Source organism: Daucus carota, chromosome 2, assembly GCF_001625215.2.
Source record: "Daucus carota subsp. sativus chromosome 2, DH1 v3.0, whole genome shotgun sequence".
Lineage (NCBI taxonomy): Eukaryota > Viridiplantae > Streptophyta > Magnoliopsida > Apiales > Apiaceae > Daucus > Daucus carota.
Genome location: NC_030382.2, coordinates 31,328,029 through 31,344,518, shown reverse-complemented (window position 1 = coordinate 31,344,518; position 16,490 = coordinate 31,328,029). Strand labels below are relative to the sequence as shown.

Below are 16,490 nucleotides of genomic sequence, written 5' to 3'. Positions count from 1 at the left end.
ATTTATAATTTTAATATCTGGAACTCGGTGTTATAAATTAACAAGCCGTTTATTTGTCGTATTCGTACATTTAATATAATAAACTTATTAAAGGCCCCACAATATTAACATTCGGATCCGAAAATAATTATAAAATCAATTATTTGTCGTATTCGTACATTTAATCTAAAAATAACATAATAAGCATATTAAGGGCCCAACACTTTTAACATCCGAACCATGGAATAAATTACAGAGCTGGTTATCTGTCATATTTGTGTATTTACTATTAAAAAATAACATAATAAATTTATTAAAGGCCCAACCCATTGAAGAATAACAATTAACATCTAGTACAATAACTGAAAAGTCTGGTAAGTTTGGTATCGTCAAAACAATCAAAATGAAGTGCAAGTTTGTCTTTTAATTCAACATACACTAATCTAAAATTCTTTGAAATTACGAAACTATATATCATGTTCCATCAACCAATTTTAAATTTACACAAAATATCTATTTGACACTGTAATTTACAGTATACCCAAACAACATAATACACATTAATGATCATTTTTAAAAATATACTTTCTTAATTTTATGAGTATTAACTCTTTTTTTTTGAAATAGTGATAGTTTGTATTAATTTACTCAATATTACTTGTTAGGTCATGTTTGTCGAAAGAGATGGTTGGATGTAAACTTTTGTATTTGAAATTTTCTCGACGAACAACACTCGATTAATATTTAAGTTATAACAATTTATAAAAAAACGAAAGGAACCGATCCTGAACAATTTTTTCTAAAATTAATATTTCAATAATTTTAAATGCTACAATAATTTAAAAATAAGTTTCCATCAACAAATTTTGCTTGATTGAATACAAATGTATGAATCACTAGGTCAGTTCGTAAATGTGTGAGGATGTTATTATATACTTGAGGTACAATATTTTTACTTACACGTGATAACCTTAAATTTAAAGGAATAGTAATACATTTCATTTTAAGGTTAAACTAGCTCCTCGTGTTATTCATTCATGCTCCTTAAGAATATATCTTTTGTCTCATATCTCTTTAGTAGTTGTTGTCGTCTTGTAGAACTGTATAAATCACTAATCATGCATATGTGACTTGAAGAAGAATATGTTTCTTGAACATAGTTGTATAACTTGACTAAAGTTTCATAACAACAATTTCAAGTTTTATTAAATTCTATAACTATAGATTCGATTCCAAAGATTTTGTTGTCAAAATTTAAGTGAAGTATTGTTTAACTTACCTGAGTAAATATGTTGTCAACATTATAAATGATCTTATGGCCTGTTTGGATAGGAGCATTTCATTTGAAATGCTGAATTTGAACCAAATACCTTGTTTGGATAAATAAAATATTTGAATTTGGATTTGGCCCAAATCTCAGCTAATTAAAATACAAGCCCAGTATAGCATTTGGAAATAACTTTTTATTTGGTGTCATTTGTAATAACAGAAAGCCCATAGAAACCAGGTCGAAATCTCTCTCTCTCGCGAGTCTCTCCGCTCTCACTGGGACTCTCGCGTCTCTCTGCTGGGACTCTCGCATCTCTCTCGCGTGCTCTCGCTCTCCTCCTCCCTCTCGATCCCCCATCGCTCTCCTCGTCCATTCTCGCTCTGATTACTCTAATGAGGTATGTTTAACACTCAATTGATTCAAAACTTTCGCACAGATGAGATCCTATCAGCAAGTTTCTCATTTTCGTTGGTTTTATGTTGCAGTTCAAGGGGTAATTCAGCTCATTCATCTCATGGGTAAGAATTCCGAACACTACTGTTTATTAATTTACAGATGTTTAATTCTGCTCTTGTTTTTGTATATATTAGAAATTCGTAACTTAATAGTGATTATGTTGATAATTGTATATTTTTCCCCCAACTGAATCACAGAAATTTAAATGTCTCGAATGTTTCACAAAAGCGTTCAAGGGAGGATGAGGAAATGGAGTTTGTAATGTTAGTTATAGGTTTCATTCACGTAGTAGTGGCAGCTTGTTACGGTAAGAATCATAGGTCGAAGGGGTTGACTTGGAATAATTATGATCGCTCTCAAATTAGAGCTACTTGGATGAATACATTAAAGATTGATAGAATTTGTCGTGAACAATTGCGTCTTGATATACGACGGTTCGAGAAGTTATGTCATCTTTTGGAAACTAAAGGCGGATTAGTAACTACGAAACATGTCACTGTGAAAGAAGTTGTCGCATTGTTTCTTCACACTCTAGCACATGATTTGAAAAATAGAACTATACAAGCTGTGTTTGCACGTTCTGGAGAGACAGTGAGTCGACAATTTCATATAGTACTTGGATCAGTACTCAAGTTGGGGAAGGATTACATAAGAAAAGTAGACCATGCCACTAGTTATGTCCATGATAACCAATGGAAGTGGTTTGAGGTAATATAAAAGCAAATTCAAATTCAATTGCTAATTATGTAGTTAAAATCATAAGAAATATATTATTGAACAAGAACTAAACATATATTTAGGGTGCTGTTGGAGCCCTTGATGGGACACACATCAAAATGACTGTCCCTGTTGAGGATCGGCCTCGCTATAGAGATAGAAAAGGGGATATTAGCACTAATGTTCTAGCCACGTGTGATCCAGACTTGTGTTTTACATATGTCTTGCCTGGTTGGGAAGGATCAGCATCGGATCCTCGTGTTCTTCGTGATGCCCTCCGTAGATCTAATGGCTTGAAAGTGCCTAGAAGTAAGAATTTGCTCATTCTTTAATTTTGGTCTACCACTTCTCAACACTTAATTATTAAAATGCTTAACTTACATGATGCAGAAAAGTATTTTCTTGTGGATTTGGGCTTTACTAACAGCGAAGGATTCCTATCTCCTTATAAGGGGACTCGATACCATTTGAATTTGTGGCGAGGAAACACTCCTACTAATCACAAAGAGCTTTTCAACTTGAGACACTCGTCCGCTCGCAATACCATTGAGAGGGCTTTTGGATTGTTGAAGAAGCGTTGGGCTATATTGAGAGATGCTAGCTTTTATCCAAAAAAAATTCAAGTTAGAATCATTAATGCATGTTTTATTCTCCATAACTTTTTGAGGGAGGAAAAAATGGAAGAAAGAGTCTTTATGCAAGAAGTAGAAAGAGACTTGGATAGGATGGAAGGAATTGATGTGGAAGATGACGAAGATGATTACATATCCACCGCTAGATCAACAAACGAATGGAACGAATTTAGAGATGATCTTGCAAAGAAAATGTTTGAAGAATATGTTGGACGGACTAGAGCTATATAAATGTTTTATCAGTTTTATCTAATCAGCAATATGTTCTGTAGTATACTCTGGAATTTTAGTTACAAACTTGGCAATTTTTGTTAATTCTTGGATCCAACTTGTTAATTTCATGTTGATTATTGAATTCACTGTTTTTACTTGGCTGACTTTTGGCTGATTCTGTTAGTGTTTTATAGTCAATAATTTTATGATCCCCTATTGAAAAGATCTATAGGATATACCACTGAATTGAAATTTGGCGTTGGGGAAGATTGTGTAGTTTAGGAGCAGCAATGTGGATATAGATTTTGAGCTATAATCTTTGTTGATCTTTTTGGATCTAGATTTTGAAACTAAAATGCATTCCACAATTTTAAGAGCTTTATAGCATTTTATAAGGTCTAAAGCAGTCAAGCAGATTTATTTGCTTGAAGGCTTGTCTGGGTGTTTTTATATTTATCTTGAAACTGAAAATTAAAGTAGGCAATTCGCTTGTGTGTTGGCCTGCGAAGATCTCAACATGTTTGATCTCTTCTTTTTTATGTATTCTAGTTTGCTTGAATGTATTCTTGTAGCAAACATTTTGGGTTGGTTTATCTATTGTGGTGGAAGATTCTATTTGCTACAAGATGCTTTGCTTTTTGCTCAAACTAACTTGTGTGCATGTGTAGTGGACTTGACTCTTAACTTGCATGGATGTTATTATGTGATGATTTTGGCTTTAGTTTCTGACTGACACAGATATTCCCTTGTAAGCTGTAACTGCAGTGTCCCGGCAAATATAAGCTGCTGATCGCTTGAGTGACCATTGTAACATAATGGTTAAATTAGCCTGGATCTTAATACTTGGTAGCACTTTGTGAGGATATTAAGATACCTTTAAAATGATGTGATTAACTCGCCATATACTCATGTTTACGTATTGATTCCTGTTAACTAGACACTTGTTGATTACATATTGATTCCTGTCAACTAGACACTTGTTGGTACTGTATGTTTGTTGCGCGTCATCTGGTGAAATATTAGCATAACTTGAAATCCATTTATGGATCTATATGCTCTAATCAGGACTCAGAAGCTTACAGAATGACTTTCCTGCTAGTGGTATGAAGCCTGATTTTATGAACCTCTGATTTTAGTTACAAACTTGGCAATTTTTGTTAATTCTTGGATCCCTGAGATGTCTCTGCTTTTCTTTTCCAGGTCCCGAAGACAAGGAAAACAGCCTATGGCTCCACCAGCTGATCAGCCAACCGTACCTGCTCAGAAAAGGGGATATTTAGCATGGACCCCTGAGATGGACAGCATATTAACATCAACACTGTATGATCAAATTAATGAAGGAAATAAGGGTGACGGAAATTTTAAAAGTCAAGCTTACCAGGCTGTGGTTGATAAGCTGCGGATTGAAAAGAGTATGTTAGTTACTGTGGAACATGTGAAGCACCGGATTAAGATTTGGAAGAAACATTATGGTGTGATTTCTGATATTCGAAATTATACCAAATTCAATTGGGACGAAGAAAAGAAGATGCTAGTAATACCGATAGAAGATCTTGTAGAATGGAAAGCTTATTGTGAGGTAAATTAATTTTTCCCTATTAAATATTTTTACATCTGATTTTATGTGTAACAGCGGGTCATCTATGAGTACTGTTAATGTCATCAGAATATATATATACTAGAGAACAACCTTTAGCGTTATACATCCTCAGGGGCTTTATAGTTAAAACAAGCACCAGAATGGCAGAGATTACCACCACTTTTACTGCTTTAGTAGCCCTACGTTCGATTCCAAAGAGTGATTAGTATTATGTTTTAGTATATGTAGTGATTAGTTATCTAGTAATAAGCAGATTTTAAATATTGAAAATATGGAGATTGTATTATGTTTGCCATGAGAATTTTCCCTGGTTTTGTGCCCAAAACTCTATTTCAGCCCCATCCTCATCACTTCAGGTGCTGACTGCATATTAAGTTGAATTTGCACATCAGGTTTGATTGCATGAATATTCTTTGACAGCACTGTAAGTTTAAATTCTATTATATCCCTGATCTAATTTTCAGACTGAGTACTTCAGTACATATGGCTGTGATTAGAGGTGAGTAAAGCAGTGGACTTAATTTTGTTCCTTGCTCAGAGCATGCCTTTCACTTAAATGCCTAATATTCTTTTACATTGAAATAGTATAATTTTTCTATAATAAGCCACTTACAAATGCTCCTTACTGAAGTTTTTTGCTCATTTGAGATTTAGGCTGGATCCGAAATGTGGTCATCTGTTCACATTCTGGTATGAGATTAGGTGTATTCCAATCTTGATATTTGCTAACGGCTAAATATTGCAAGTGTTGCTTATGACTAGCATTGTCATTAGCTGATTATGTAACAATTTTGAGTTGGTAATATTCTGGCAACACAGAGGATCTCTCTAAAAATCTTACTTTGATTATCATTAGTAGTTATGTTGTCTCGTCTCTTTTGAAAGTTGTGTAAATCTTTACATGTTGCTTTGAGGTTTGGCTTGGATTGCTTGGCCATCTATCAGCTGTTCGTGGAATATTATAGTTCCATTTGTAATTACCTTCTATATCACTTCATTGTAGTATCTGGGGAATGATGAAAATTCATCCTGTGCACTACTCTTGCATATATACATATGCATACGAGTACAACATACAACATATTTTTTGGTTCTGATTGCTTTGAGGTTTGGTTCTTCGTCTACTGGTGCTTTCTTTCTTGTGTACCTCCCTAACAGTGCATCCATATGTGAAGTTGTACACTAGTGTGGTTTTATTATGTTCCTAGTATCTGTGAGGTGTTTTCTCTTTGTGTTTTATCACTTGGCCATGCCATCTGGCTTTTGATGAGCAATTTCTTTCTGTTGCTTTTTTTGGTAGCATGAAAGATACAAAATATCATTAGTGAGGTAGAATGACATCCACTGAAGTTCTTGGTGAAGAGAATGTAGATGCTAATCTATGCAGTAATACAGACCTTCTGCATGTTGTTTCTTTTGGTGTATATCAGTGTTAAAAATCTAATATAGATCAACTCTGAACTTGGACAGGGATGTCCAGATGCTTCTGCATACCAGAACAAGTGCATTCAGAATTGGGATGACATATGTACTTTATTTGCCTCCGATAGAGCCACTGGTGATGGTGCAGAGCAGTTTGAGGAGTCAGCTACTGCCATGGAGCTAGAAAATGACATTAGCACTGCTGAGACGGGTTCGGGAGAATCAAACAAGAGACAGAAAAGAGATCGTTTAGCTGATGCTGTTACCAGTTTCGCAGAGTCATTTAAAGAATATGTGAGCAAAGCAAAAGAGCCTCCAAGACCCACGTGCAAAGAAATATATGAGGTCGTATCTGAAGTTATTGGTATTACGGATGATCAAGCTATGAGGGCTGTCAAGAGATTCGTGAATGGCAAAGTTGATGAGTTTGAAATGCTTAAAAATTTGCCGGATAATGAGAAAAAGCGAAGCTGGATCATGTTGCTTATTAGTGACTCATAGTATTTAGGCGTATTTTTAAAATTGTGTAAAAGACTATTTCATTGAATAGTACTAATTTGATGTATTTTTAATTTGAATTTTCAAATGAAATTCTAGTAATTCCCAAACACCATTGGAATTTGAAATTCAGGATTTGAAATTCTTGTACTTACCAAACAGGATATTTGAATTTGAAATTCTGGATTTGAAATCTAGGAATTAAAATTCATTATTTGAAATGAAATATATGAATCCAAACGCACTCTTATGGTTTTCGTCAGTCATGTTCCCATGAATTTCCTTCGATGGTTCGTAGTTCATATAGTAAGCATTGCAACATGAGATAGGATCCTCTAAGATTCAGATGCCTCTACTGGAAGAGATGAGGGGCCGATGACAGGCACAGAGCTAGGATTTTAGCCTAGTGGGGGCAAAAAAAAATTGTTGTCAAAACAACTCCACACGTTAGGTTCAAACTTGTATCTTCATTGGGAAGGTTAGGCTCCAAATAATGGGGGCGAAATAGAATTATTTATTTAAAGTGTAAGAGATATATGCATATATTATGAAAGTTGATGGGGCAAGTACCCCCACTGCCTCCGTCCTTGCCGACGAGGTGTCACTTGGCCACTTTCTCTACTTCAATGACTCAAATACCCCTGACGTCGAAGCTCATACCGCTACCCTGTAAGTCCTCCATCCACTAAACATTGCAACTCCTTATTCCAACCACTTGAAGTCGCACTCTCTAGCAAAAATGCATATACTTGATATAGGACGGTATGTGGCTCTCAAGGCAGTGCACGAGAAGTAGTTGATATTAGGGGTGAGCAAAAAAACGAATAAATCCGAAACCGAAACCGAAACCGCTAAAAACCGCTCAAAACCGAACCGCATAAAACCGAACCGAAACCGAAACCGAAATTTCAAAAACCGAACCCGAAACCGATTATTCGGTTCCGGTTATAGCTAGGAACCGATCCGGGAAAAACCGAACCGATCCGATTTTTAGAATTTATATCAAAATATCTGTATTTTCTTGCTATAAACACATGTGGATCCATATAAAAATGTTGAGAACTTGCAGATGTTGAGATGTTCCATTTAAATTTAATGTTTCATAAAAAAAGAACTCATTTTAGCCTTTTGGTTTCATTTTCCATGGCTTTATGCTTCTGAATGAATTACCAAGTCTTGCAAATTAACGTTAATCATGTAGTCCTGAACTCTGAACTCTGATGCACACCTACTGGATTGCATGTTAAAAAAAATCCTGCATTATAGCTCTGGATCCTTTGAGTCTGACCAATAAAATCACATTTTGTTTCTTGTCAAAAGATGCCTTGCTTGTATCTTTAAACTGCAGATATATTACCATTCTTATGACTTCACAGTTATTTTCATGCACATCTACTGGCATCTGCATATTTTTGGTTGATTTTCACACCTTTTAAAAAGTAATCTAATTTTAAATACTGTCATTTTTATTTAAATTTTATGTATAATGTTTCTTTTTCTTTGATGCGGTTTTTTAACCGAAACCGAACCGACAAAAACCGAATCCGAGGTTTTGAAACCGAAACCGAAACCGACAATGAGGTTGCGGTTGCGGTTTTTTAGTTTTAAAACCGAGGGCATGCGGTTCCGGGTGCGGTTTTATCCAAAAACCGCACCGAAACCGCACCCGCTCTCCCCTAGTTGATATAGTCGGAGATTCTCGAAAGTCTTGGGGGATCCATAGGTAGTGACTCAGGGAAAAGTGTCTTTGGCTCTCTTGTGTGGGCTCTACCTCAGGTAAATCACACTAGGGCTCAAATGAACTCACTTGTACAAGTTTGTCTGTTAGCATCACACTTTTAGCGTCAGTTATATAAAGAGACGTGACTTATACATACTTTAGGTGTAGGTTGCTAGCTTAACCGACACTTAATATCATTTGTGGTGGACCTTTAGCGTCGGTCATGAAACAACCGATGCCTAAAACTAACTCATTAGCGTCGGTCTTTACTAAACCGACGCTTAAAACGGACCTCTAGCGTCGGTCATAAATAACCAACGCCTAAAACTGACCCTATAGTGTCGGTTTTTACTCCACCGACGCCTAAATAGGCCCTTTAGCGCCGGTCTTTACTCAACCGACGCTTAAGTGACCTTGTAGTGTCGGTCATAAACAACCGACGCATAACACGAACCCTTTAGTGTCGGTTTTTATTCAACCGCCTAAACTGACCCTTAGCGTAGCCTTATATTTGACTGACGCTAAAAGTATTAAAATTATTAAAGAAAGCTAAATTTTTCTAGGATCTTGTTATCTCCTTTTTACTTCTTCGACTCCATATAGGGTGGGGAATTGATACTTTCGTTGGGGTGTAGATGTGATTGTGGTTAGCTTGGTGAATATGGACTTTTCCTGTATTATAACGTAGAACTTCACATTTTGAGAGTGTTCTTTTAAGAAAGTATTGAATAGCACAGAGAAGTAGATCACTCCTTGAATTGGGACCATGTTGTTTTTGAACCGTATAATGGTTATTTGAGTTAGAGGTCCAGCTGAAGATGTGTATGTTTGAAAATAATGTTTATAAAGAGCCATTTTCCCACATATTTTACATTTCTTCATTTTTTGTCCTTCCTAATCTGTATTTATGAAGTGTAAGAGATTGTCTAGGCATACTTGCAAAATCATCACATACTCATCTGTGCCGGGCTCGATATTGGCGAGATGTTCAGGATAACACTAACTATACTTTACCCAAGGTTGGATGGTAGTCCGCAATCTTTCATTTTCCTTTAAAGATATTACTCCCTCCGTCCCATTTTATGTGACTTCATTTCCTTTTTGGGACGTCCCAAAAAGAATGAACCTAGAATACTTACTATTTTTGAACACTACTTTTCACTATTACACCCACTAACTCTATATTTTATACTCTCTTATTATTAAATAAACACTATTACACCCACTACTTTTCTCCACTATCTCAAATCTATTATTAAATATTGATAGGTCCCACCACTTTACCCACTTTTCAACTACATTTACTACCTTTTTCTTAATCTCCGTGAAAGTCAAACCCATTCACATAAAATGGGACGGAGGTAGTATTAATTATATTATTATGTGAATAACAATATGACATGCCATATTATATGCATTTAATTATTTATTTTCTATCTGAGCAGGTAATTTAAACAAATAAAAAATATTTAAAATTATATTAAAAATGATTATTTTAATTATCTATAAATAAAAGGAATTCATATAATTATTTATACAAATACTCAAATAGATTACATTTATGTTCTGGACAAGTTAAGGTTGCCAATAAAACAAAAAAAGTATTTTTTTAAAGAAAAACTATAAGCGTCGGCGTTCTTGTTAACCGAAGCCACCAGGTCTATACCTACAGAGTCGGCATTTGTGATAATCGACGCTTATTCCTACACTTGTCGCGTCGACATTTGTAGTAACCGACGCTTATTCTTACACCTATAGCGTAGGTAGTATAGATACCCGACGCTTATGCCTATATCTATAGCGTCGGCGTTTTAGGTAACCGACGCTTATGCTCATCCAATAGCGTCGGTGTTTCAGATAACCGATACTTATGATAATTTTAAGCGTCGCCTAAATAACTGACATAACATGTCCATACCTTCAGTGTCGTTTGTATATACTATGCCACTTGACCGACGCTAAAAGTATGTGTTGACCGACGCTACAGGCCCTTTTTGTACTAGTGACTAGAATATGTTGGTGTTCTATTTAATACTAGCCTTTAACCCGTGTGAAGCACAGGCGGTAATATAGTTCGTAAATTATTATTTATAATTAAAATTTAATATTATTTTATTAGTATTTTAATATTAATGAATTAAATTTTAATTATATTATATTGACCAACAGATTATATTTAAAATTATATATTTATAATTTTATTTTTAACATCATTATAAATTTTTTTATGACATATTATATGATAATACATTATCATGAGTGTTTTTAGTATTTGAAACTGTTTAACAATGCAAGAATAATAGATCTCTACGTGTGGTAGACTTGTAGCTAGAAGGGGAGAGTACCAAATCAAAAATTATAACTAAAAAATTGGACTACAAATTATACTCATGTTGGCTTATTATACAGATTGACTACAACTTGCACTAAAAAATTATAATATACAATATAGGATACTTAGATTTAATATTCTAACTAAATCCATATCATATTGGTGATGGTTATATCCAACAGCTTTAACTTTTTCTAAGTGAGGTTGCAATTTATTTTCTTTTATGAACCTAACTTTCAACTACATTCTAGGTTTAATAACTTATTACTTGTGACTCTGGTCCCAACTATGACAATCCCTAAATTCGAGGTCAAGATAGGATGTCACTAACACTAAGATAATATAAACCTCAATGAATACAATAAACATCACCCTAAAAACATGATCACATATATGTTATAGTCTTGAAACCAGAAATAAAACTACCCAATATTATTACAATAGCTCAACTTCGATAAGAAGTATCACTAATAACCAAATTTCCAAATATGTTCTACAAAACTAACCAAATTTGCTACAAGAAAAAGGCTTATTAACGACTGTATATCAGCGACCACATTTCAGTGATGACTTTTAGTGACCGCGGTATTAGCAACCGATATTAGCTACAGAATTCGATCACTAACTGTTGCAACTGTCATTAGCTACAGGATTCGGTCACTAACTGTTGCGACCAACATTAGCTACATATATATATAGGATTCTATTCCAATATAAACTACCAAAATACAAATTAGATACAAATCAATGCGATTAAGTAAAATATGAAGGATTTTGGGACCGGGAATGGATCCCGAGATGGGTCTAAACGGGGTCTAAGCGGGGTCTAGTAAATTCGGGGTGGGGCCCAGTGGACCATGGTGGGGCCAAGGTTTGGCTCTTAGGCTGTCTACAGCCTGTCGAGGGCCTGTGCTGGCGAGGCTCTAACGGGCTCGAGGTGGATTGGGTCGGGGGGTGAGGATGGGCCCTAGGTGTGTGATGACAGATAGAGGGTGGGTGATGACATATAGCGGGTGGGTTATGTCTTTTAAGATAGTTTCTCTTGGTTTGTATTTTAGTTTTTATTTTGGTGGTGTGTATTTGAACAATTGTGTGTGTGTGTGTGTGTGTCTATATATATATATTGGTAGTGGGCCTCAAGGCCTTATCCCATGGTGAAGGTTATGGGCCAAATGATAATGATAGGCACCCAGGGTCCGAAGCCCAAGCCCGAACTGTTCCGTCACCTAGGTTGGACTAGGCGTTGAGCTTGCAATGTCCACTATGCTGCTTTCGTGGAGTAGTTCGCCCACCTTCGTGCTTCTCTCGGTCACAACCGAGGATACCGGTATTCATTCAATATAAAGATCAATACAGGTTCATTCACTTCAACTAAGTACTTACACACCCAACACTTGTAGTTTCTTAACTGATTTCATACCGGAGGTGAATTGGGGGCCAAACACTCAAGAGAATAATCTCTTATATGGAATTCTTTGATATACTAACATAAAAATATACAAAATACATATATTTATCATTTTTTATGAAAAATTTTCCATATTTTAATTAGTAAATTGAAAACTAAAATAGAATTTTTTTTTTATACCAAAATTAATTGATAATTATGTAATATTTGAACATTATTCTATAATAGAATAATAATTGTCTAAAAGTCTAGTTTATATGATTTATGGTGAGAGACTAGACTAGGGAGGGGCGTGTTGGGTTTCGAGGCATAAAACACAGCGGAAACAATAATTTAAAAAGGTAAAAAGTTCATAATTTTCATAACCCACCGCAGGATCTATGTGAATAACAATATTTAAGTCGTAGTTCGGATTTTTACCTTGAGAAGGTTTACGTAATCTGGAAGATGGAGGTCCGGAGGATGAAATTACCACACAACCCTTGATCCAAGAGTTGCGTCATCAAATAGTCCACACGAACGCTTGATCGTCGAACGATCACCGGAGCCGTAACTAGCTGAAATCTTGTCTCTCAATCTCTATCTTTTCTAGCCTCTCCTTGTGTAGAGCGGCTAGGGTTTTTTTATAAAGCCTTAACCCTAAAATAATACATTATTATGTATTTATAGGGGAGGGAGAGATACGGGCCTAACCCAAATTGGTTTTGGACTTCTCAAAAGCCAATCCGATTTTGGTTTTAATAGTAAATTGGAAATTCTATTTATTTAATTAAGACCAGCTCAATTAAACAATTTGTTTCGAACTTAATCATTAAATTTAAATTAAAACTCCTTTCAAACGTTCTAAGTGTGTGACCCTTTAGGTTATTATTACGTTGGCAATAATTTTAATATCCAATAATAAAATTATAAACAATGAGCGGCATCTAGTAATACATCATTGCTACCCAAGTAATAATAATAATTGGTGATCCAGTTAAACCTTTCGTGAATAATGTAGAATGTAATATAATCCCTTTAACTTTATATTATAGATCAAGTTCGAAGCATGCATTGTGTTATCCTCTTTAACGTTTAATCCGGATTTCCTTGATCAATGAGTGGACTATTAAACAAATCAATATTTGAGCACGGCCATGCATTTAATAGACTCACTCAATCAAGAGGCCAATAATATCACTCCTAAAATAGGAGGGTTAAATCCTATATCTATCATTCATATTTCTCATACGATTCATAACATACCCAATTTCCACCTTTATCATCACCCGACTAAAGGTAACTTTGGGTGTAATGAAAGTATGTTAATTCTCGTGTAGAAATATAATGATTTCAAGTCAGAGTATGATTTCAAGTATGTTAATGACACTTATTAACATGTAAAATCTCACTGTGGGTAATTCCAGTACCATGTATGGGTATATGCACTTATGTTTTTGACTTTAGTATCAACATACCTATGACCAATGAGATGTGGTCATCAGTCAACAAACAAACTAGTCTTAGTGTATTATCATCGTCTCTAATAATAATACTCGACTAGGGATATTTAGGAATATCAATACTATTCTTATAATCTCATTTCTAAGTCACATATTTAGAGATATAGAATTCATATTATATCCCAAGAACATTAATTAATCTTACATTTATATCGCAGTAAATAAAAATATAATAAATTATAAAAGAAATAATCAATAGAACAATATACATAATCATGTCTTTAAACAGAAATTCATAATCTAGTGTTATCTCTACGACGCACACACTAACAGGGCGTCAGGTCACTTCCGTATGGGAAAATGTTATGCCCATCCCCATCGCCAAACTTCAAACTAATCCCTGAACTTGCCCCTATCCCCAGACGGGAGATTCATTTTCTCCCCGATCCTACGAGGAGTCGAGAAATTCATTAATTTTTTGAATTATAATATATTATAATAATATATATATATATATGAATTAAAATTTTATTAATAAGTCACTATATATAATATTTTTCTACTTTTATATAACATATAAATTTTAATTCAAATTAATACTTATTTATAATACAATTAGAAAATAAAACTATATTTATTATAATTAGTTTGTATTATAATATGAAAATATTTAAATAATAAAATAATTTAGATTATTTAAAGTAAATATATATATAAGTATAATTAATATTTAATATAGTGTTATATAATATTTATATTATGGGGAGTTTCAATGTGAATCGGGATGAGAAGAAACTAATCTCAAAACAATCCCCGATCCCCGCATTTTTTTATAGAATTTTTTCCGATCCCCTTCTTGTATTTGAAAAAAATACGAATTCTCCTTTTGAACAAGACGCCGATTGGATCGGGATTAGTCGGACGGGAGGAAACGAAGATAATGGACCGGACGATGTTTAAAATATTTACTCATCATCAGCTAATGACCATTTTAAATTCTTCCCAAACATCTTTTCATATTTTCTCTTCTTAAATTATAAAATAATTAATAATATTTCATTATATTTTAATTAGATTTCTCTAAAAAAACATTTGTTGTCTTAACGCATTACATAGTTACATACTCACATGATAGAGATAAAAATATTTAAGAAGAAAATATAAGTATCAATCGACTTATATTTTAAATGAAAATTAAAAAATAAGTCGATCAATTCAACTTTTGACCAAATATCTCAAAATCAAAATTAAATCTAATGTTAATGTTGATATTTCATTTTAAAAATGACACCATATTATTAAATAGAATATAAATAAGACTATTTTAAATATTAACATAAGCTCGTGCATCAAAAGAAATATATATATGCGGGTATATATACGTAGAGGGTGGACATGACGGTTGACTATTGTACATAATCTATATGAATAACGTCAAGAGGTTACCAAGTTTCTTACGTGCCGTCAACGATTGGCGATGTAACAACCAGTGCCACTTGTATTTGTTTTTTGTAATTTTCTCGGACGTGGAACTCAATTCTTGTTCAACTTTTACCAATAAAGAGAAAAAACAATATTGTAGTTTTAAACTAAAACATAGACAAAACTAATCCATCCACTAACTACTTGTGTGTGTAGTAGATGAAATGGCTCCATCTTTTATGAAAACTTTAGTTTCAAATATACTATTTGTTAAACAAACAATAATTATATAGTATTCTTACACATTCAATCTCTTATTAATCAAGGTCAACTACTCCCCACTTTCTCACCCATTATATCAAAAGTTACGAGGTGCACGATTATCTGCTCCAACTATATATGCAAACACACGCCCCTTTGTTTTGGTGAACTAAATCTACGAAATAAAAGACACTATTAATAGTTTGCACAATTATAATTCAAGATTCTAATGAATTTAAATTAATAATTGATACTACTTATTAAAGATCAAATATATATAGTTTAAATAATATGCATTGTTGAATCTTATATAACTCGACTAGAGTTTGAGCATGTGTCAAAATCGTTTCTTATTTTATGACTCAGCTGACGTTTAAAATATTACATTATTGATGATTTGTCTAATTTAAACCGATCGAAGGATCTGGTATACAATTGATGCAAATTAATATCTATTTTTGTTTGGACCACAATGAAATCTAGTTTTATTAATTTTGAGGACTTTTTTTTTTTGGATACAGAAATTTTAAGTTTAGACAGGGAGATTAACTCATACTTTTGCTCGGGTTTTGGAGTACAATTTCGACCATTCATTCTATTATCTTCCGATATTCATTTTTTTCATAGTTTTTTTTAGGTTTCTTTATATGCATGATGTTGGGAAATGTGGGTTTAAGTCCCACATTGTTGTGTCGATTTTGAGTCACATTGTTTAAGTGAGCATTGGAATGTGTTTTTTTTTAGAGATCTTTCCGAGATATTTTGAATCATTCAAAATAACTTAATGATAAATGAGATAGAAAAGATGAATGAGATAGATTTATCTAAAGTGAATCTCTTAAAAGTGGAAAATGTAGTTTGGAACTCATATCTCACATTGAAAAGGATACGAGCTCTTCTTGCCTTTATATAGTTAAACACCGATGTGATGTTTACTTGTGTTTAATATGTTAGCACATCTCCAGTGACGTTCGACACATTTAGTCATACATAGGAGATTTGGCTAAAATTATAGACAAGGAGTCAATGTGGTTGGAGTGTGAGGGCTTAGCAAGGTTGGCTATATTTTTTGATTTTGATATACTAACTCACATTTTACTTAAAGGTTTTCAATGGTT

The 16,490-nt window shown here is 33.9% G+C and overlaps 1 protein-coding gene across 2 annotated transcripts; it reads left to right on the top strand.

Moving 5' to 3' along the window:
- Positions 1–1,301: 1,301 nt before the first annotated feature.
- Positions 1,302–6,924, top strand: LOC108208423 (uncharacterized). Of its 2 annotated transcripts, XM_064087150.1 has the most exons (5): positions 1,302–1,646; positions 1,735–1,767; positions 1,903–2,413; positions 2,506–2,731; positions 2,813–3,452. In XM_064087150.1, exons 1-5 carry the CDS (start codon positions 1,642–1,644, stop codon positions 3,283–3,285), a joined length of 1,248 nt encoding a protein of 415 aa, XP_063943220.1. In that variant the 5' UTR covers positions 1,302–1,641; the 3' UTR covers positions 3,286–3,452. The 2 variants fall into 2 exon arrangements, with proteins under 2 accessions (XP_063943220.1, XP_017234445.1); XM_017378956.2 differs by lacking the exons at positions 1,903–2,413; positions 2,506–2,731; positions 2,813–3,452 and adding exons at positions 4,468–4,846; positions 6,338–6,924 and having other exon boundaries at positions 1,303–1,646.
- Positions 6,925–16,490: the final 9,566 nt, after the last annotated feature.